This window comes from Rhipicephalus microplus, chromosome 3 (genome assembly GCF_043290135.1).
Source record: "Rhipicephalus microplus isolate Deutch F79 chromosome 3, USDA_Rmic, whole genome shotgun sequence".
Classification (NCBI taxonomy): domain Eukaryota; kingdom Metazoa; phylum Arthropoda; class Arachnida; order Ixodida; family Ixodidae; genus Rhipicephalus; species Rhipicephalus microplus.
The window spans coordinates 130,299,297-130,321,151 of record NC_134702.1 but is presented as its reverse complement, the minus strand read 5'-3'; the positions used below and the strand labels follow the sequence as shown (position 1 = coordinate 130,321,151).

At 48.8% G+C, this 21,855-nt stretch overlaps 1 protein-coding gene and 1 long non-coding RNA gene across 4 annotated transcripts in view; both read right to left on the bottom strand.

Annotated features, from left to right (window-relative positions):
- LOC142803927 (uncharacterized) overlaps positions 1-21,855 on the bottom strand; it is a 62,074-nt gene that overhangs the window by 19,044 nt on the left and 21,175 nt on the right. The window lies entirely within an intron of this gene.
- LOC142803926 (uncharacterized) lies at positions 679-7,209 on the bottom strand. 3 transcript variants are annotated; one of them, XM_075890223.1, is made up of 8 exons: positions 6,856-7,207; positions 5,815-5,944; positions 5,510-5,685; positions 4,993-5,052; positions 4,862-4,921; positions 4,692-4,796; positions 4,523-4,636; positions 679-4,225 (listed from the first exon to the last, which is right to left on the bottom strand). In XM_075890223.1, the coding sequence occupies exons 2-8, from the start codon at positions 5,928-5,930 to the stop codon at positions 2,064-2,066; spliced, it is 2,793 nt and encodes a 930-aa protein (XP_075746338.1). In that variant the 5' UTR covers positions 5,931-5,944; positions 6,856-7,207; the 3' UTR covers positions 679-2,063. The 3 variants fall into 3 exon arrangements, with proteins under 3 accessions (XP_075746338.1, XP_075746337.1, XP_075746339.1); XM_075890222.1 differs by having other exon boundaries at positions 5,815-7,207; XM_075890224.1 differs by having other exon boundaries at positions 4,191-4,225; positions 4,523-4,796; positions 5,815-7,209.

Genomic DNA, 21,855 nt, shown 5'->3' with positions numbered 1-21,855 from the left:
CATGCTGCGGGAAGGATAAGGAAACGGCGGAGCATGTTCTGATTGAATGTGGAGATATCCGCCCAGGTGTACGCTTGGGCACGAGCCTACAGGAAGCCTTGGGTTTTAGGGACAACAATGGAAAGCTGAACACACCCGCGATTGAAATAAGTAAGAGACGGTTAGAGTATTGGTGGCAGAAAATTAGAGAGAAAGGACAAAAATAAATATTGGAAAAATAAAATATGGACAGTGTGCCGTAAATGGCAGAGAACTTAAGCTGAAAATTTACCTTTTTTTCCATTAAGATAGAATTTATCGAAGTAGAGGCATTAGGCCAACATAAAAAAAAAGGTTTTTTTTTGTCGAGCCATAGAGAAATAAAAAAGGTGAAGAGTGGACACTCCCGTAGACCCCAGCGGCCCAATCGACTCTAGCACACCTAGTGGTTGATGAGAGCAAGTGGCTTGCGCTTCCGGTTTCGGTTTCACTGGCGCAACTTTTGAATTACTTTGCATAACCGACGTTTGGCTATGTCGTAAGTTCATAATTTCAGACCACTATTCATCGCCCAAATGGATAGTTTTTGTAGGTCGTTTTGATTTAGCGATTCCCTGTTTTGTTTTGTTCAGTGGTTCGTGCGAATCGGTCGTGACGTAATTTTTATTTTGATTAAGTTATAAAAAAAAGAGATGCAGGTAATGATAATTCACTATCGTTTTATTCATCGCGCTTGTGTTTTTCTTTTGGAACAAGTGATCAATGTATATATCAGTCAAAGAAACAGAGCATCCGCAATGTTTTATTCAAAGGCAAGGTAGAGTATGAGAATATAAAAAGCACAATATGACAAAGGTAGACAACAAATGCATCTCGCCTTACAAATAAATTGTAACAAATATTGTAACAAATACATAGAGAACACAGACAACGCACACATCGCTAGAGTTGGCAGAAGCCGAGAAACTGGTGAAGTATGACACACCGGGCCAGTGGGTAACTAAGGATCTATGGCAAAAACATAGCGCACAATGCTGATGAAGAAGGAAGAAGTGACATATACACAGCAATGAAGTCGCGAATCACGCCTGGGCTTAACTGAAATAATGCATAGAAAAAAAGAGCGCACAGAAACCACACGACACAATATAACAGAAAGGCAAAGGTGCAGTGTGCTGGCTGTGCTTAAGAACAGCTAGTCCAAAATGAAAAAAAGCAGACTTGATGCCTGCTTGTCCTCAGAAAGGTAGGGCTTTGCAGCTTGCTCACTACGTGAAAGACAAACTTTATGCTACAACACTGGCAGGTCTTGTGGCTTTTGTTATGCGTCGCCTTCATCAAAAACTTAAGATCCCAAGTGATTTGCGTTTGGGTGTTGCTGTGACGCTTGCGAGCTAAAATAGATTGTAGTCATCACTTTATCCAGAATTGTGGACTTTAATTGGTGCTACGAGAGCGGTATTACAGGGCTAATAAATAGCAGAAGGAAACCACTTTGGCTCATTATTTTTCACAAAGGCTCTACATCGTACGTTATCACTCACAAGCTATATAAAAATAAAATGGCAGCGTCCGCAGCCCCATCAAACACTACAACTTTGGGTATTCTTTTGAAAATTTTGATGGGCAAGATGAGGAGGTTGATGAGAAGCTAAAATACGAAAAGCGTGATAACATGAACCGTGCCCACTTCATACTGTGTTCCTTACCCGCTCGAAGACATTTCAACAAGCGGTTTTGTTATCGATATATTACTTGAGCTGGAGAGATAAAGCATACACAGTGACCAAGCGACCCACAGTAAAGTGTACAGTTCGCCCGTATTTGCTACAAAAAATACAGACAGGATGCCCAACATTCTTTTTAAGGTTATGCAAATCACTTCGAGCGAATACACAGTGTTTGTACTCCTCATAGCGGGTAACCAAAACAATGAATGCAACGAAGGAGTGGTTAATCCAGTTGAACTGAATATAAGCATATAAGACCATAATGAAGTCTGCTGTAACGAAGTAATAACATAACAAAGCTATTGCAGGATTCGGCTCAACTCCAATACTTTAGTGTAAACCCGCCGCTAATTGCTAACCTTTGAACTTGTCAAGCTGCATGCCCGAGATTGAAGACTGGAACCTAACCCTGTCTAAGTTTCGGTTCACAAAACGCACATGCCAACATAAACGAACCCGGCAAAACATTTTCAGAAACTTAGCGCGACACCCAGCAGAGCAGAAATGAAAATCGCCAACACTTGACAGATGGTGATACAAAACATCGCACACTTTCAGGTGATGTGCAGTGGCCTCAATTATGGCAAGAAAGCGAGATTCAAGTTGTTGTACGTATGCAAAAGCTGCTTCTGATGGCACAGTGAGATTCCCAAAAAGTTTGCTGGGGACGTGGTATGCTTTGAGCATTGTGAAATACTGGTGGGTACCCTTAAGCGTCTCACTGTCGTCTTTCAGTAACTGTGGGCAACTGCAACCGTCACATGCATTCCGAAGGAAGTGTTTGATGAGAAAACCAGCTACATAATATGCAGCGGAGTCATCGATAATATGGGAGTGAATGTTTGTCGCAAGTTCAGAGAGATCGTCTAGAGCGGGAAAGTCGTCAGGCTGTGGCTGTGCACACTCCTCATTATCCACAAGAGACGCACTGGTGAGGGAGAATGGCGACAGCTGTTCCTGGAGGAGGTCACATTCATCATCCTCGACATTTCCGTATTCTGACAGCTTGAAGAGTTTTCTTATGCAGATGTGCTTCAGGCCACAAATAAATTGTGCTACATTGGGGTTGGTGTTGCAACCCTGTTTTTGCCTAATGTGGCCAAATATGTTCTCCAGAGGATCCTGTTGAAGCCTGCGTGTTAACAGGTATTCAAAATTGTAATTTTTGGAGAGGTCGTCCCATAGTTGACAAATTGCCTGAATTGTAATTTGCCAACCTACGATGGTTTGTGGTTGACGTCTGCCAACAAACTGCCATGATGCAATCCAGGGAAGCTGGCCTCGGAGGAAGTCAATCAGCTCTGAATCATTTTTCATGATTGCATGCCGCAGCTTTTGCGAAGTTCTTTTTTTACTCGAGCTGTTCAAGGCATCGAAAATCCTGTCCATACGATCACAAAATTGAGCTGTAGTGATGGCCGAGGCAGGCAGCACCTTCGCATACACCATTGCCGTGATAGCAATCGAAACTGATGCACTGAAGACCTGAGTTGCTCTGCTGACCTTCATATTAGAAAAAGGTTTCTGATGAACGTGCCGTTCAGTCAACTTTGGAGCCAATCGCAACCGCAACTCATGTGAGGATTGGTAAAGGCTTACAATGTGCGACCAGTTAACGATGTCATCCCCAATGTATAACTTGTGTGCTTGGACATTATTGCGCGTTGTTTTAATTAAATGCGGAACATCAAAAATGTAATATACCCGCTCACCATTAACTTCAAAAAAAGGCTTTGCTACAGTCACTTTTAGTTGGTTAGCGAGACTTACATTTGAACTGCCCTGGTCACAAATGACTGCTTTCACTGCAATATTAATGCCCCTAAGCTCCAAAATGAGTGACACCAGCAAGTTATGCATAACAGATGATGGTGTTGATGTGTGCCCTATAGTAAAAGCAACCGGTTGAACCCACTTTCTCGAAACACCAACAAGAAGAAAAACCAGTGCTCGATCAGCGATGGTTGAAGTGCGATGAGTGCCATCATCTGTAAAACCCTGGACAACGTCTCTTGAAGCATCATAGTACAAATTCTTTTTGAGTGCTATTTCGTCGAAAACTAAAGCGCACACTCGGTCCCGTTCATTCCAAGCTTGAGTATTTGTTGCAATGGAAGAAAGGATTCCTGGAATTATGCCTGGAGTCATCTTTACATTAGCTAGCCACCTCCTTAATGAACGCCGGGAGGGCAAAGAAAAATACGGAGCCAGAAATCGGTATGCTCGCGGACCTCGGAAGTTTAAGTGAAGAGCGAATTTCTTGAACCACACGGGAAACCGCTTGCCCTTGCATTTGGGCCTCAAGCGAACATGTGCAGAAAGAAGTTTAAAAACCTCCTCGGTGACGTGCGGTCGGATAACTTCAAGGGCCTTCGTAGTCGATGACGGTGCTTGGTGAGGCTGTCTCTGCAGTCTTTTGATAGTTTTCCGCTGTGCTGCTACTTTGGCTTGCAGATGTTTAATGGTTTGCTTGTACTTCATTGATGGAGACATTGTCGCTGGCACACAGGAACGCACTGCAATAAACAAAAAAATTGATGTAAAAGCGAAGAACAACTAATCCCATACGAGCACTTTCCTCGCTCTTTCAGACCCAAGGTGCACAACTTTCTGTGGTACAAAGTTTTCGATTCCACTACCTAAAAACAAACCATTCACAATGTTGACAATGCACAAAAAAAAATGAAAATCACTGAGAGCCCACCCTTACATTTTGTAAGTGCACACGTAGTGTCCTTTTGAGGATAGTTTCCTCAGAATGTCCTAAACATAAAATAGCACATTAAAAACTGCTGCAATAAAAGCATAGTCACCATTTTCTCTAAGGCACTCAGGCGTGGAGCTGTTGGCGGAGACGTCTTCTGGAGGGTCTTGTGAAGCTTGTTCAGTGCCTCGGACAATGCTGTCGGAACAATCTTGCGAGCGGCCTGCGGAAGTCTCTATATCAATCCACTCTGGTGTTGAAGTGAACATACAACTTACCGGCCACACAAGTTCCTTTTGTGACAGCTGAACGACTGGTTAAGGTTTTCTCCGGCAAGACGAAATCATCAGAAATTCTTTCACCAGCTACAAGGGAGCTGCCACCTGCAGAGGTTTGGTCAACAGTCAATTTGGGTAAAAAAAAAAAGAAATCGCGACACTGAACGCACCCTGTTCATCGGGGCACCTCAATGTGTGGGAGCCGCTTTCTGAAGCCTCTACCGCAGGTCCTGAAGAGATGAAATTACGACAATGTGTCAGTAAGAGGCTTATAATAACACAAACTGAAGCTCATCCGCACCTTGCAGTGCAGCTTCTGCAGCCATGTCACAGTCACTACTTGAAGCGACGCTCAGAGAACCTGCATATATGTGCAGTTGGTACAAGTTACAAAGCTTGTAGCATGGGGAAGCTTAAACAGCTCTTTCAAACGCATAAATTGGTCGAACGTGGAAGAAAAGAGACGGCACCAACTAGGAAACAAGTAATTTGTGATTTTTGGAATTATCAACAGTGGCAGCTTTCACTGATGAAAGGTATACGTACATGTGCACTCAGGCTTGAAGATAACGTGAAATAGCCCTTTAAAGTCTTTCAAAACAAGTTGCGCAGGTCCAGAGCATCAAAAAATGACAGAAATGTAAAGCTGCTGTTAGGAAGGTAATAGCCCACAATTCACAGAACTTAAGACTTTCCAAGTGTTACTTCTGTAGTGAGGTTTCTCTATCGGCTACAGAGATCTTCACGGTTAACTGTCGCCACTGATTCAATACAAGTGGCTGCTATTGCACATATTTGAGTTTCAGTCAATCACTTACATGGTGCAGCTGGTTGCACACTGGGAACAGCCATTCTTGTAAGCCTTGTGTGCCCAGGGTCCATGAAACTTTGAGCAGTAAAATGGTCGCTACAAACCCTGTACGTTGCGTACAATAGGCTGGCCGGCTTACTCAGGAGATCATCGCGTCCAGCATACTGCATCCATGCTTTCATCCTGCATTGGCAATGAACTATCAGCTGAAAGGGGAAGTGCTTGAATAGTGATTTTTTATTGTTACCCTCACTTAGCAAGTACGAACAGTAAGCCTACAGACATGCAAACCATACAAAAGCTTTAACACACCTGCCGTCCCGTGGTACGCGGAAGAAACTCGTCCCAGGCTTCTTGTGGGTTCTGCCATTGTTGAAGCACCACGATACACAGCAGTAGCTGCCGTAGCTTGGACCGCCGGACGGCATGGCGTCAGCGCGGTCTGAAAATGTTAGTAAGTGGATGCTTCGCTGTCAAATTACAAAAAAGATATGTGCACGTCATAAGTGTACCAGCAAACCCCTTTGAATGATTAGCTAATCGATGCACAATACAAAACCAGTGATACATCTCTGACCCATAAAACTCTGACTTACAAAGATATACGTCAAGACCACGAACAAAGATCTTCAGAAGTTTCCAGGCCGCTATCCCTTGTAATGCAATGGTATCGCGGCCTGGGAACATTAGAACACCTTCGTGCGTACGCAGTATCAGCAGTACATTGGGAAGAAAAATCGTAGTTGAAATTTGTGCGGTAAAATTATATTGGAAACGTCAAAAAAATTTGTGGGCAGCTTGCACTAGTGGCACAAGGCTAGCGAAGAAACGAAGATGATGGCCACTTGGCTAGTCCAGATTTGCCTCCGGCACACCAAGAATTATTCGTGTTCCGAGCCTTCGGGAAATGCGTCGTGAAGCATGCGAGGCCCAACAAACGCTTCTCAATATTTTGCACCGAGCCTACGACCTAGCTGCCCAGCTATGCTCAGCGCACAGACGCTCGCGTCCGTGGCAGACGCAGCACGCGTCGCCTCGGCTTGACGCCGTGCCGCCTTTTCTATACTGCATACGTTGCACAATGTTCCCGTCTAACCGCCGCATAGAGCCACAAACTTTCTTTTTAGCGAACCTCCCAGTCCTTACAAGCTTCAGAAAAAGGTTACAACTGCGTGAATGACACGCCACGTAAGAAACAAACTCGCACACACGAAGCGCAACGTGTGTGTGTGCATCTTTCTATGTTTGTTGCATGGTGTCTTTTTCGCGCAGGCGTAACCGTTTTCTGAAAAAATGACCCAACAAGACCAACAACATGTCATTCAACAAGCTTCGCTTGAAAACGTGCCTCACCTGTTATCTCACGCTTGAAAACGCCGACGCAGCCGACGTTGACGAAAGCGACGAAAGCTTCTCGCTGTCAGTCATGCATGGGCTTGTCGCTGGGTAGATGGTGTTTATGACAGTACGGCTGAAGAAAAATAATCGCGTAAGGTGTGTTGAATAAATCGTTTTTATGTATAAAGAACATACCAAATTTGGGCGTGTAATTATTAATTTGTGAAAACAATTCTGTTGCATTGATTATAACTGTGTTTTTTTTTGCGCTTGCGCCCTCTGACGTGTGGTGGGAGCACTAGTTCGTTACGTAGTCGTGACGCACTTCCTGAGGCCAGGTTTCGCGGAGTGTCCGCTCTTGTCTTCTTCTTTCTCTATGGTCGAGCCTGGTGGCATACTTGTCACCACCCCGTTATAAAGGGGACGCTCATAGCATCCATCCATCCATCCATGTGCGAACACGTCGGCTCCCGATTGTTCAAGTGTTCTGGCACGGATTTTTTGCCTCAACTAGCAAGAACTGTGCATCATTCGACGCCGTTTGTTGTAGTGAACCAGCAGATACCAACATCTTACCGGTGGGTGAAATTTTTGGACATCCCCAGGACTTTTACCCACGCCACGCAGACGCCTCGCGCGTCGACGCGTTTCTCGGGCGCTGCAACAGCGTCGCGACGACGCCTAACGCGTCGTCGAGCTGAAGAATGGCCTCCAACCCCAATGTGTCGGTTGTAGAAGGCATGGACATCAATCCGGAAGAAGCGGAGTGCGCGGGATGGATTGAAGTAGCCAGCAAGAAGAAGAAACTTGCCGAGCGGGCGGGTTGTAACGCTGGTAATGCGCCCACGTCAGCGACAGGAAGCGGTAAAGGCGGCTCCCGCACTGCCGCCTCACAGAACGTGTTGAGGCGTGTTGTGAAAGCTTCCAGGATCCCAAACCTTCCCAGGGATCACTTTAAGACCATTATACGGCCACGTGGAGGGATGGATGTCAAGAAGACAGACCTTCTTATCTTCAAGCGCTCGCTCGCAAAGGCGGCTTCCCTAACAGCAGAGCAGGTGTTCGACGACACGCTGTGCACGAACCCCTTCCAGAACATTTTCGTCGTTGCCACGCCGTTCGAGGCGAATGCGCGCGCCTACGCCAGGGTCCAAGAGATAAGTATGGGCTCGACTGTCATAGGCTTGGCGGCTTACGTGGCTGCGTCTGACAACACATGTAAAGGAGTGATCCGTGGAATCAATGTGGATCTCAGTGACGCAGAACTGACAGAGATGATCGTCCACCGGAGGAACCCTGACGCTCTGGGGGTTCGAAGAATCAAGAAGACACCAACAGTGATCGTGTTGCTTGACGGACAAAAGGTCCCCCAGCACGTCGTGTGTGATGGTGTTCGATACCCTTATTCCTTGTATCGCAGGCAAGGGGACGTGTGCTATGCATGTGGTGATTTGGGCCACAGGTCCGATGTTTGCCCCAAGGGCGATGAACAGAAGAAATGCCGCGGATGCGGCATGCAGTCACCATCACCGGATCATCAGTGTGATCCCACGTGTGCCATCTGTGGCGGAGCGCACCCAACGGCGGACCGCAAGTGCAGAAAGCGCTTCCAGATGCCCTACATCGTGCGCCAAAGACGGCGGCGCCGCCGTAGGCGCGCGCGGCATTGCTCCGACACAGCTGGAGGCGAAGAAGGACTGGCGGAAGAAGAATCATTCTCCAGCGCTCATCGCAGCAGATCAGCATCTAGAGGACGCTCCCGCTCCAGAGGACGCTCCGGCATCAAATCGCGCTCTCGCTCCAGGGGGCGTGACAAGGGCAGCAGTCGCTCCCGTTCGAGAGGACGATCGGGTTCCAAGGGCCGCGTTCAGAAGCAAATGTCTTGGGCGGACAAAGCCAGGATGAACATCCGAAGCGGCCAAAAGGTAACGCAGGGCATTTTACCAGAGCAAAAAAAGAGAACAATCAGAGATTTTAAAGCTTAAAAAAGAAAATGCAGAACTTAAAGAAGCACTACGAACGCTGAGGACCGAGTTCGAGCTCTTCCGCAACTCGCGTGAACCCCGTGAAGTAGCCACACCTATACCGGTTCAAGCAGGAGGGTCGAATAAGCGCAAGGCCGTTTCGCCCCCCGCGATCGCGGAAAGCGTGGCAATGCAAAGTGACGAGTCTCCCGCTCAGGTCCCTGAGAAAAATGTACTCGCGTCTTTAACGGCGATTGAGGAATCGCTCAAGCAGGTGAGAGCGGCCTTAGCCATTCAATCTAGCACAATCGAACGTATGGACGGGAGCGTCTTCCACCTGACACGTCGAGTAGGAATCCTCGAATCTAAAATGAAAATGATTGACTCTAGCAAACTCAAGACGACCAACACTGGTACGATTGCAAAAGCCAAGATAGTGCAGCAGGATTCGGACGCTACGAGTTCGCCGCAGGCTATGTTCCTTCAATAATATTCAAAATGGCGGGCCAAACCAGAAACATAACTATCTGGCAGTGGAATTGCGCAAGTTTCTTAAGGCGTAAAGCTGCTCTACTGCAGCTCATCAAAGCACAGGCGTCAATGCCGCACGTCCTGCTCTTGCAGGAAACACTTAGCGAGAAGGTAGTTCTCTCGGGCTACCGTTCGATTAGTCAAAAAGGCGCAAATGGCAGAGGTATCGCCACGTTGGTCAGGAAAGATACCTCCTTTAAGCAGCACGAAGTCAAAATTTGCGACTCGGATAAGAGATCCGGTCTCGAGGCACAATTAATTGAAATCATCCCCAACGGCAAAATCCGAAGCAACATATTCGTTTTTAACCTGCATAACCCTCCTTCGGCTTATAAACATAATATCCGCTCACTCCTTCATATGGTCGCAACTGCCGCCAGATCGCATCCTTTAATAGTAGCTGGGGATTTCAACGCTCCCCATCCGTCTTGGGGCTATGTTACGAGGACAAAGAAAGGGGCCCTTCTAGTTGCAGCCAGTATAGACTTAAACCTAACGCTTATCTCCGACCCGCGTTTTCCCACGAGGCTGGGAAACTCGGTCGCCAGAGACACGATGCCTGATCTCAGCTTCACTAGAAATGCGGTGGTCGAGTGGTCCAACTTACAGGAGAACTTAGGAAGCGACCACAGCATCATATAACTCCGGATGGAAATAAGAGCACCACCCCCAAGAACCTATAAATATACAGACTGGGACCTTTTTAGGCAAATCAGAGGTGAAGATGAGTCAGTACATGACACCTTCAGTGAACTTCTTGTACAAATCCAGAAGGATGTCGAGAAGCCCACCAAAGAAATAGTAACAGAATTTGATGCTCCGGGGATGGATGCAAGGTTAGCGCACCTCCTGGACGCCAAACGCTCTCTCATCGCGAGATGGAAAAAACAAAGGCTCAATCGCAGGCTACGGAAAAAGATTGCGGAGCTCAATCGGCATATTGAGGAGCACTGCTCCGAACTCCATAAACAACAATGGAGGGACGCCTGCTCGGCTGCGGACGGGAAAATGCGCAAAGGAGGCAAATGGACCCTCTTCAAACACCTCCTAGATGATGGACAATCCAAAGGCAATCAGAAACTAGCCATAGACCGACTTATTAATAAGGAGAAAATGGCAGGCATCTCAGAAGCTTCCCAATTTCAGATACTTGCCAACAAGTACCTCCCGCTTAGCCAGAGCTCAACTTCTGTCCCCCACCGGTATGAGGGTGTGCCTTCCCCAGAGTTGGACGCTCCCTTCTCGGAAGCTGAGATCAGGGAAGTGCTCCATAGCCTAAATGGAAGGTCTGCCCCAGGTCCCGATGGAGTTACGAATCGGCTCTTAAGAAATTTGGATGATAAAGCCATTCAGGCCTTAGTGAAGGAGATAAACAGGGTATGGGAGGAGGGCGTCGTACCAGAAACTTGGAAGAGGGCCACAGTGGTCTTAATCCCCAAGCCAGGTAAATCACCCAGCTTAGATCACCTCCGCCCGATCTCCCTTACTTCTTGCCTTAGCAAAGTGGCAGAACATGCAGTACACAACAGGATATCGCGCTACATCGAGAGGAATGACCTATTTCCATATAATATGGTAGGTTTCAGGCCCTCACTTTCCACGCAAGATGTCATGCTCCTCCTCAAAACACAAATAATTGACTTTCCAAGCAAAGATGTAAAAGGGGTCCTCGCACTGGACCTCACTAAAGCATTCGATACTGTCAAACACGACTATATTCTTAAGGAGATATCGGCTTTGAACCTGGGAGTTAAATTCTTCTCCTTCGTTGAATCTTTCCTTGAGAGTCGGACGGCGGCAATAAAACTGGGACAATCAGTTTCGGAGCCTTTCAAACTCGGACGAAGGGGTACTCCCCAAGGGGCAGTTATCTCCCCCCTTCTATTCAACATAGCCATGCGCAAGCTGTCGGCAAGCCTTTCTAAAGTTCCTAATGTCGGACACGCTTTATATGCTGACGACATTACAATCTGGTGTCCCGGAGGATCGGAGGCGGCGGTTGAACAAGCTCTACAGGAGGCTCTGGACGTTACAGAGTCTTTCCTGGAAGGTACGGGACTGGCGCTTTCGCCGGAAAAGTCGGAACTCCTGCTGTACAGACAGGCTAGACGAGGTGTTAGGGGACTCACCCCTCTCGATCAGGTGCCCATTAGCGTTTGCATCAAGGATGGTCGCACAATTCCTAGAGTCAATTCTATGAAAATTCTGTGGCTTTTATTAGACTCTAAGGGATGCAACGCAAAGACTATAGCCCATCTCACCACAAAAACAGAGAACATTCTGAGATTAATTATGCGGGTGTCCAACAAGAAGGGCGGCATAGGCGAGGATATCCTCCTTAGGGCCCACCACGCTTTCCTCATGAGCCATGTCATATACATAGTGGCGGCTCTCAATTGGACCAAAACGGAAAGAGATAAATTGGACACGCTCATGCGCAAAAGTGTCAAAAAGGTGCTCGGCGTCCCAATCACGACTAGCACAGAAAAACTCATGAAGTTGGGAGTGCACAACACCACTTCAGAATTAATTGAAGCGCAAAGGTCAGCACAAATAATTCGGTTATCGAGTTTCAAAACAGGAAGAAAACTGCTCGATGCGGCAGGCCTCCGTCCTATCTTCAATCAGGGAGAAACTACGTAGCTTGATTATCAAACAAGGAATTCCTTTATTGTTGACCCTCTTCCACGAAACATCCATCCCCAACACAATAAAGGTCGTAGGTTGGCGAGGGCTAGGGCTTTCGTAAAGAACCTCTCCGGAACAGAGACATTTGTGGACGCGGCGCGCCACACCGGCGGCAGCGGGTTTTCCGTGGCAGTAGTCAATGACAGGGGAGAACTTGTCTCGGCAGCTTCAGTGAAGACCTCCTTGGTCGATGTAGCAGAACAGGCTGCTGTAGCGCTGGCATTACTGAACACGAAACGCACCACGGTGTACACCGATTCCCGAGCGGCCGTTAGGGCGTTCGCATCGGGATTGATAGCCACAGAGGCAGCCAGAATTCTCCACTGCAAACCCCCCTCAGACGTTATTCATCACATAGTCTGGTTTACCGCTCACATGGGACCAGACGTACTGCCGGGTCACCTGAACCCAAACGAGATAGCCCACGACTGTGCGCGAGGTTTCACAAGCCGCGACGGGGTGGTCTCTCGGGTGGGTTCGGGAGAGCTCGTCCACAGTGACCCTCTCGTTACTTTTCACGAGATACCATCTCATTACAGAGGAGAGCGACAGACTTTTCCTTTTCCCCATCATAAGCTCCACAGATCACAAGCAAGCACGCTCCGCATGCTCCAGACGGGGTCTTACCCCTCTAGGGGCTTTCTGAGCATGCTTCATCCGGATATTGATCCACTTTGCCCAGATTGTGGTGAATTTTGCTCTTTGAGTCACATGCTCTGGCAGTGCCCTGCGTTACAGGATTTTAAAACAGAAGAAGACTGGACGACGGCAATCACAGACCCCAGACAAGACGTCCAGCTTCAGGCTGTCCAGAGGACCCGTGAACGAGCGGAGAGGCATGGCCTCTCTATTCCGACATGGGACTAGCCAACGGCTGGGTGGGGACCTACATAGTTGGCCCGCTGCCTTGCCTCTCAGGACCAAATAAAGTTGTTTGTCCTGTCCTGTCTGAAAGCTGGGCGCTCATCATGATGGCACGCACGCTGTTCGTGAACTCGAGGTACCCACGATGACAACGGTGATAATACAAAGAAAGACACGCAAGATAGATGTCAATTTTCGTTGTGGGTCAGAAAGAAGCCCCAAATAGACCATTTATTTTTGAAGTGCTGTGTATATACCGCACGATAACTTGGGTGGGTGCTAGTAAATTAATTGATTGATTGATATGTGGGGTTTAACGTCCCAAAACCACTATATGATTATGAGAGACGCCGTAGTGGAGGGCTCCGGAAATTTAGACCACCTGGGGTTCTTTAACGTGCACCCAAATCTGAGCACACGGGCCTACAACATTTCCGCCTCCATCGGAAATGCAGCCGCCGCAGCCGGGATTCGAACCCGCGCCCTGCGGGTCGCTAGTAAATTAAGGTATCCCAACTAATAGCAGTCACAGCGCAAGAACCGCTTAACCTAAAGCTGAGAAGCGGCCTTACTCATGCATCCAGTAACAGACATAGTGCATAGTGCACAGAGTAAACCAAATAAAACAGGTATATAATTAAGAACGCACAGAAAGTTTTATTCACCTCTAACGTCGCAAACAGCGTCGTCTTTCACTTGCGAAACGCACTTCGCTCTGACGAGGGCGGCGTCGTCTGCTACAATTTGCTTCACATCGGCTACATGGCTGAGCAGACGCTGCCCTTTCAGCAAATTGCTCCTACGAAAAAAATCCTCAATTGCGGGGATCCTCTTAAACGCGGACAGAAGCGTGTACATCGTAACCGCACGCGACGCGAAACTCTCAAAAGCACGTGCAGAACGCGTGCAGCGCGCGAGCACAGAAACGCGTTTTAAAGGCAGGTTGAATGAGACAGCGGAGGGGCGAAGACTCGAGTAACCAGTTTTGTCCTCCCCGCATTGAATGACAGCGCCACGCTCCGCAGCGCCTCCCTCGGCGTGGGTCTCCCCTATAGCAGCCTTGACGCACACACAAGTGCTCAAATATCGGCCGTCGATTACCCCGGAGGACGCAAGTGGCGACTCGCTCGTTTGCGGTGGTGTTCGTAGTGGTTAGAAGAGGATAATGGCACTGAATTACTGCAGCCCGGTTAGGAGCACGGCACAGTGCCTGGTTCGGAACGAAGAGCAAGGGGACTGACCGGAAGCAGCTTTTTCGGTTTAGACTCTCGTTATTCATCGAGACGCCCTCCTCGAGACAATTCGTTAAATAGCGCCTCTAACAAGAGCATCTGGCAAAGAACGAACTCCAGCTGTAGCTGAAATAGAAAAAGCTTTCCGCGAGACATCGACTTCGCGAAAATATTGTACTACCCGCCGTGCGCCCTATTTCTGCTTGCCACCCATCGAGCGAAGCCCTCCCATGAGAGTGGCGTTAAACGCAGAGCTGTTCTTTTCATCAAAAGTAATTAAAAAAACTCTCTTAACAGGATCCTGCCATAAGTGTCACGGCCGCCGTCTATTTCTTGTCAAGTTGATAATCTCCTGCTGGTGTCGCGTTTTCTATAGCAAGTGGAAGGGCGTCAGCAGCGTGAGAAATGCGGCTGAAGCAGCGGAGGCATGAGTGGGCCGTTGCCCTAGCGCAGAGGGCATATGTGGCATCCTCCACCGTGCAAGGCCTGCCGTCCAGTGCTTTTGAATCTGAGGGAGGAATCATCCAGCCTGTAATTCCGGGGGTGATGGAGCATGGGTGCCTTAGAAGAGACAAGGGGGGGGGGGGGGGGGGCGCTGCTCTGTACATTGAGAAGCGAGTGTAAACGCTTACCAGAAGGGCGCGGTTCGGATCTGTTGTGTGCGCGCTATCTTGACAAGCATCACTACACCCTTCTACGTGCTGTGTTCATACAGCGCAGTTTGGATCATGTTGTATGAAACTCGCTTACTATTCGCTGGGCGGCAGCATTTCTTCACACCAGCCCTTTACAGCAGAGCTGGTAAAGCCGAGCTCTAATGGGTGAGGTATTGTCCAGCCGAAAATTTTAAGCTGGGCATTGAAGGCCACTTGTAAGAACATAGAAATACGCCTATACAGGATACGCCTCTGTAAGTCTCGTCTTTGGGCTAGTTGGTTCAGAGATTCAACAGACAACTGAAAACTTTACTAATGGGGCATGTAAGAACTGGAAAATGGTCCACGCAAGACACACAGAAATATGTTGGGCTAGTTCATTCATTGATTTGGCTGACTAGTTTGAACTGGGTGAATACGGAAGCACGCAAAAATGCAGAAATACAAACATGCAAGGAGAGCAGCATCGTTTGGACGTTTCATGCAAACATTTGATGATTGATAAGTGGGGTTTAACGTCCCGAAACCACCATATGATTATGAGAGACGCCGTAGTGGAGGACTCGTGCAAACATTCGGCAGACAAGTTTACGCTGCGCGGAGAACACTCATACGAACGTTGACACACGCACACGGGCGGTGCGTTTCCCGTCTGGCATGATTCTCTGTTGATACGTTTTGCCTTCTTCCTTCACTTCTGTTTCTATTAACCAACTAGCCGAATAACACGCCATGCGAAGTGTTGTCAGCAGCGCAGTGAAGACTGGTGTGTCGGAGAGACGAGAGTGAATCATATTGTCTCTAGCCTATGTTGAAGGTGGCTAATTGGGAAGGCAGTAGAGCTTTGCATAGCCATAAACAGAATAACACTGCAAAGTTTGCTGAAGGGCCACTCAACAGGCCCCACAGCAAATTTAAGTTGGAGAGTGTAGGTTGTTAGGTGTCGGATGAGGAATTTTGCCACAAAAATTTTTTGAATCGGTTACTTACAAGCTGACAAAACAGTTTTTTTTTTCAAGCGGTGTGAAACGCGGTTGGTAGGAGGTGAGCTCGAAACCCTTGCCGCTTCTCCGCGTAGCCTTCGCAAGCCAAATCTCTTCCCTACTATCTCTGGTATCCGACCAATAGGTCATGTGGACATGCCGTGCTCGAACAAGCTGAACCCACGAGCATGTGAGCGGCGTTGTTTTCTTGACCAGCGTAAATATTGGTGTACTGCTTGTTTCTGTGGGATGGTTTCGAAACGCTGCGTTCAATGCGGTATAATAGACGAGCACAATGAGTGCGCGAACACGCCGAAGCGTTGCACCTATGTTGTCTGCTCGATGGGCTAACCACGGGGACACGAACGTATGTGAAACGCCGGCACATTAGCCCCGCATTTCGTTGCGATTCTTGGGAAAAAAACGCTCACGCTCACTTACTGCGTCCAATTGTTTATTTAGAGATTTATTATTCTCTTCAAGCAACAAATACATATAAACGCTTGTCGTGTTCAATAGTTTTCGCCATGTCAAATGCCCCTGTTTGCAACTTCAGAGCACAGTTGTCGACGTACAGGACCAAATTCACTGCATTGCCGTGTGCGTAGGGCCATTCATACGTGCAAGTCATGCCCTCACTCTTGGGGCGCGCGCACGCGAAAGGAAGGGAGAGCAGTGTTCATGTTGAAATTTTACTTATTTCGGCGGCGCGTCGAAATGCAAATTTTGGCAGACGTAATCATGAAAGCCTCATCTACGCATTGCGCTTGTCAGCTCAAAATTGCCAAACCTGGTGAGTGGCCCTTTAACGAGAACTCAGAGTGATGAGTTGTGACGTGAGGCTCAGGAGCTTGGAAAAGATGAGAAAAGGTGAAACGTTGCATAGCCATGTAGATTTACGCTTACCGACGGATTAGAAAAGGAAGTTAGCTTGAGTGTTGTGAGAGTGACGAGGTAAACGAAGACGGAGGTTAGTAGTACAATATACATAGCAGAGGAGAATGGAGCAGAGAGGCAAGTAAGAGGCCGGGGACAAGCACAAGGTCAAGCTGAGAAGGCGAGCACCGGTGCAGGTAGTAGGGCTCAATCGGGCGTGCGAAGTTCCTATGCTGTGGGACAACATTCTGTGGCAATCAAAAGAAAGCTGTGGCAGTGGAGCTACTGCACATTATTCCTCGGCAAGGTAGTTCTATTCGGCTCGTGTTTTGGATGACGGCCGCGTTCGAACAATGTCGTTGCATTGAATTTGCTACGTCTGCTCACAAAGCTGTTTGTGATTGAAATATGTCAGAAGCTTCTTCGGTGAGTCGTCTAAATAGCTGGAGGGCGACGACCACTCACCTGCCATTTGGACTCTCATGTGTACCTATAGCGTGCTATGTTTTCAGAAGAGCAAAAACGCGAAAGGACACTTCATAAAGCAAAACAAATACTAATAACTCCTCGGTTCATGCAGCATCTCTTTATCAACAGCACCCGTAGCGAATAGTCTTCTTTTTCACGCCAAAATCACAAGATTTCACGCCAAAAGCACAAGCGCATGTGTGGGACTATGTTCTTCAGCGGGGACACAAGCCACTTTTATTCTGTAATCTTAACTTCATTGCCACAGAAAGCTGTTCCAGAGGGTAGTAGATGCGTGGAAGAGGAAGAGGGGAGAGAAGAAATGAGGATGAGGAACATGAAAATAAGAGGGAGGGCACAGGGCATTGTTTAGCAGGTATTCTTTTCATGGGAAAGAGGTAAAAAACTCGTGAAAAGCTGAGGAGGAAGGGATTGATTGATTGAAATGTAGCGAGAAAGGAAGACAGGACGGTGGCCAACGTGGTCGTGTCGAACTCGCTGCTTTATTCGATTGCCGAAGTGGAGCGGCAGCGGCTGCCACGTCCAAACCGCCAGGCGCGTGAGCATGTTCTAATCCTCGCGCAGCTCGAGCTAGCATCAGCTGCGGGAGAGGCGCGGCGCGGTGATCGAGAAATGATGGCGATGATCCTGCACTACAGGGCTCCCCCCCCCCTAGCGCTTCGCGCGATTTGAAGTGTATATAACAAAGAAAAAGAAATAGGCTATATACGTGAGCGACAACCCTCAAGGTGTCCGTTTGGGAAGTCCAGTTTGTCAACGTGTAGTGGCCATCGGGAACCAGTTGGTCTCTGGTGGGCGACACTGGGAGTTGCGCAGCGGACAAAGAAGTAAGTGTTCGGTCGCTGTGTTTGCACGCAAGTGGGTGACAGGATGACCAGCTGGGGCCAGCTGAGAGCGCACAGGGTGTCGCGAGTGAGCATTGCAGGTAGAGGTGTGTTCAGGGTGAGGCGAGGGCGGGTGTACAAAATCCGATTTAGCCCCTGCGCGAGAAGCAAGTAGAAGTGGCGTAGTGAAGTCTTGCAGACCACCCATCGACAAGCAATGGCTTTGATGAGGCTTTCCCAGGCGTGTACAGCGCCGGCGCCGATGTCGGTACACAGCTGTCGTGACTTGAGAGGTATTTGAATATGAGTAGACTTGACCACGTACGTTGGCAGTGGGTAAGAAGCTTTGTACACGTCGGGTAGAGGTGTATGACGTATGTGGCTTGTAAATGGGTGTGGCTACATTCCAGTTACCTGCCAGCTGGCCCACAGTTTCCGTCAAGAACTCAGCAGGAGGCATATCATGTGATGCAGCAGATGTGAACTCTGAAGGACGCTCGGTGGGCGTACTTGGTTTTGGGGAAGCACCTTCTGTAGTCGGCGCACGTGGGTTCATGCGCAGGTCGGTATGGAAGATGGGTGCCTGTATGGCAGGCGTGAGATGTTAGGTCTGCTGTGACATAGGTGGACCAGGCACGTCGTCCTCAGGAGCGTCGCTCATACTCGCAGCGTCTCGGAAGTTTGACCGTGGTTAATGGCTGGTGGCTTTAACTTCAGCTGCAGGAGACTGAGAGCGATGCTGGCAGGACGTGCAGAGCGTTGAGGCTGGTAGAGAGTCCCCTTCAGACAATAGGGATGAAGAAGGTTTTGCAACCGGGAGGTGAATAGCGGGTGGAAGGATGTCTGCGCGTGATTCCGAGGAGTGCGGTCAGGTAGCCACCGTGGAGTCGGGTAGGGCCACGGTGTCGCGTGCCGCCGGTGTCACGGAAGACGTGCAGGTGGCAGGCACGTGCGACGAAGCTGCGCACGGGGGCTCTGAGGGAATGTGCCTCTCGGAGGGGAGGTCAGTCGCAGTGGGGGCGTCTTCTACCTCGTGGTCGTGGTCAGATGCAGGGGTGGATGTTTCTGCGACCGGATCAGGCGTAGAAATAGTCGAAGCCGGGTACCGAGGTAGCGGTCAATGCAGGGCTGCTGGCCGGTTCGTACCTTGCTCTGCCACGCCTGGGAAACCTGCCAGGTGCGGGTAAATGGAAGCGGGTGGTACGTGTGGCCGTTGTGGGCGAGTACCGCAGTGCAGAGGGCATCGTAAGGCTGCGGGCTGGTGTTTGAAGTGGCAGCGAGATTGGCGCAGCTCTACCGGAAGGGCGGCGAGAAGAATGGCGTGCATCAGCGGCTGGTCCGTGATGCCATTCACCGTAAGAGCGGCGTGGAGGTGTATAAATCATACCTTGGGGTAGGTAGATTGGAATGGCGGCTCTGGTAGGCAGAGTCGCTGAAACGTGGCAGCTGATGGCGCGTCGAAGGGCGCGTTCTCCGGGTCACCACTGTAGTGGTGAGACGGAAGAGGAGACGTGAGATGACTTCAAAGGCGGCCGTTCTCGCCACTTTATTTCACGCCTGAAGCGGAGCCGTGGCGGCTGCCAGCGTCCGACACGCCAGGTGTGTTATGCCCCTGACACACGGGCACCCTGAAGTCCTTTAGACAAGGGTACATCTTCCGGAAAAGCGTTCGGGCGCAGTGACACACGACAAAGGAGTAACTCCTTTCTGGCGAAGATCCTTTTCGCAAAAACAGATCCCGCATCTACTTTTCTGACATGAAGGGAGTACTGTCGCATACATTGTGCATAATTTATCAATAGAAGAAAACGTGTCGCAACACTGCAGTGCCCTGTCAGTATTTTTTCGCACTGAGAAATTGTTTTCATTTTCAGCAGCAGTGCGATTTGTTGAAAAGTGAAGGCCTATAGTCTGTCTATACTCTCAAACGCCTGCATTACGTCACTAGCGCGATCATGTTAGGCTTGGCAGCGGCAGTTGCTGTGTCTGGCTCACTCGAAAACACTGCTTAAAGTGACCGTCGCCCAATAACAGCAATGTGTCTTCGAACCAGCGTTCGTTGCGGACATAGGCCCACCTTTCGCGGTTGATGGCTCGGGGGACAGTGCGGAAGCAGTCAAAATGAAGCTTTTCATGACAAGTCTTTGTTTGAGGCTGATCACTCTTGCCTTCGCAGCGTTTGGCTCATCTTCGATGAAGCCGAGGGTGACAAGAGTCAGGCCCACCTCAACTGTTGCTTTATCTCTGTCTCTGCACTGAGACATCGCAGGATCACGATGAAACGTGGCACGCCGTCACTGACCCAGCTGAACGCAGCCATGTAAAATGAATGACAAATAATGGCAGCATATCCACGGAGTGAATGATGGAGAGTGGGGCGAAGCATTCGTCCGTCCATGCGTCCGTCTGTGTGACCGTCCATGCGTCTGTTTGTGCGTCCGTCCCTGCGTTCTTTCATGCATCCGCCCCTGCGTCCGTTCATGCGTCCATCCATGCATCTGTTTGTGTGTCCGTTCGTTCATCTATTCAACACTCCAAGTCCAACCATCTCGCATCTTTTTATCATATATTCCCCATATAGTAGCACCGCCATCCAGCGGACATTCCAAGGACTAAACGAGAGGTGGCACACGCACACTTTCTTACGGCCTGCGCTTTGGGTCCACTTCCCACCTTTAACCACCTCGAGTTCATGGTATATTCTAGTTCACTGTATTCATGGCACTGCGACCAAACGCTCGCTAAACCTTTCGAAAACCAAGGAGGTTACACCCAGCGAGTATAACGTAGCAACCTTTCCCTGTCAGATAGGGCTCAATTTACATGCCAATGGCTGCTAATGAGAAATGAGAGACAGGAGAATTCGGCTTTTACTTTCTTACGGCTTGCGCTTCGTATCTACTTCTCATTTTTAACCACCTTGAGTTCATTCATGGTATATACTAGTTCATTGCCTTCATGGCACTGCGGCTCAACGCTCGCTAAACCTTTCTAAAACTAAGGAGGTTACACCCAGCGAGTATAATGTAGCATCCCTTTCTTGTCCGATAGTGCTCAATGTACATGCCAATGGCTGCTAATGGGGATCGCAGCGTGCGCGTTGACTAAAAGCCGAATGTTCATGTCTCTCATTCTTCATTAGCAGCCATTGGCATGTACATTTAACACTATTTTTTATTGTTAAACAACGCACAGAAGAAATCTCTCACTGGCACCACCTTGGAGGTCAAGTGTTATACCTATTTCGGGTATGTGCCACTGGTGGTTACATACGAGGGACGCCCAAGTCACGCCATAAGGAGCTGCGCCTCTATAAACAAAAACAGCAAAACACCGACTGTTCATAGTTGCAAGACGAACTTAAGTTGCTGCTGAAAACGCAAAAAAAGCGAAGGAAAATTACAGGTGTGCGCATTACAAGACACGAGAAAATAAAAAAAAACAGTTTTATGTTCCGGCGTCGCTGAATGTGATGTACATGCGCATATTCTTTTTAATATTTCCAATCTTGCTGCTTCCACAAACAGTGCCATTTTTTCTGCAGCGTTCTTCTGAGGCACCGCCTAAAGCAGTAGTCCGTTGCCGTGTGTCATCAGCACCACTCCTTTCTGCAAATGGTCCCCTTAGGCCACAAAAGGGGTTTACTTTAAAGTACTTTACTTTTGCCCGTGTGTCACGGGTATTAGCTCGTTCTAATCCTCGCGCAGCTCGCGACGCGAGAGGCGCGGCGCGGTGATCGAGAAATGCTGATGATGATCATGCGCTACATATGTGTGGAATTTAACGTCCTCATATGATTATGAGAGACGCCGTCGTAGAGGGTTCCGGAAATTTTGACCACCTGGAGTGGAGGAAGGGAGACGACAAAAGCATGACATAGCGATGCACACTATAGGATAATATGGAGT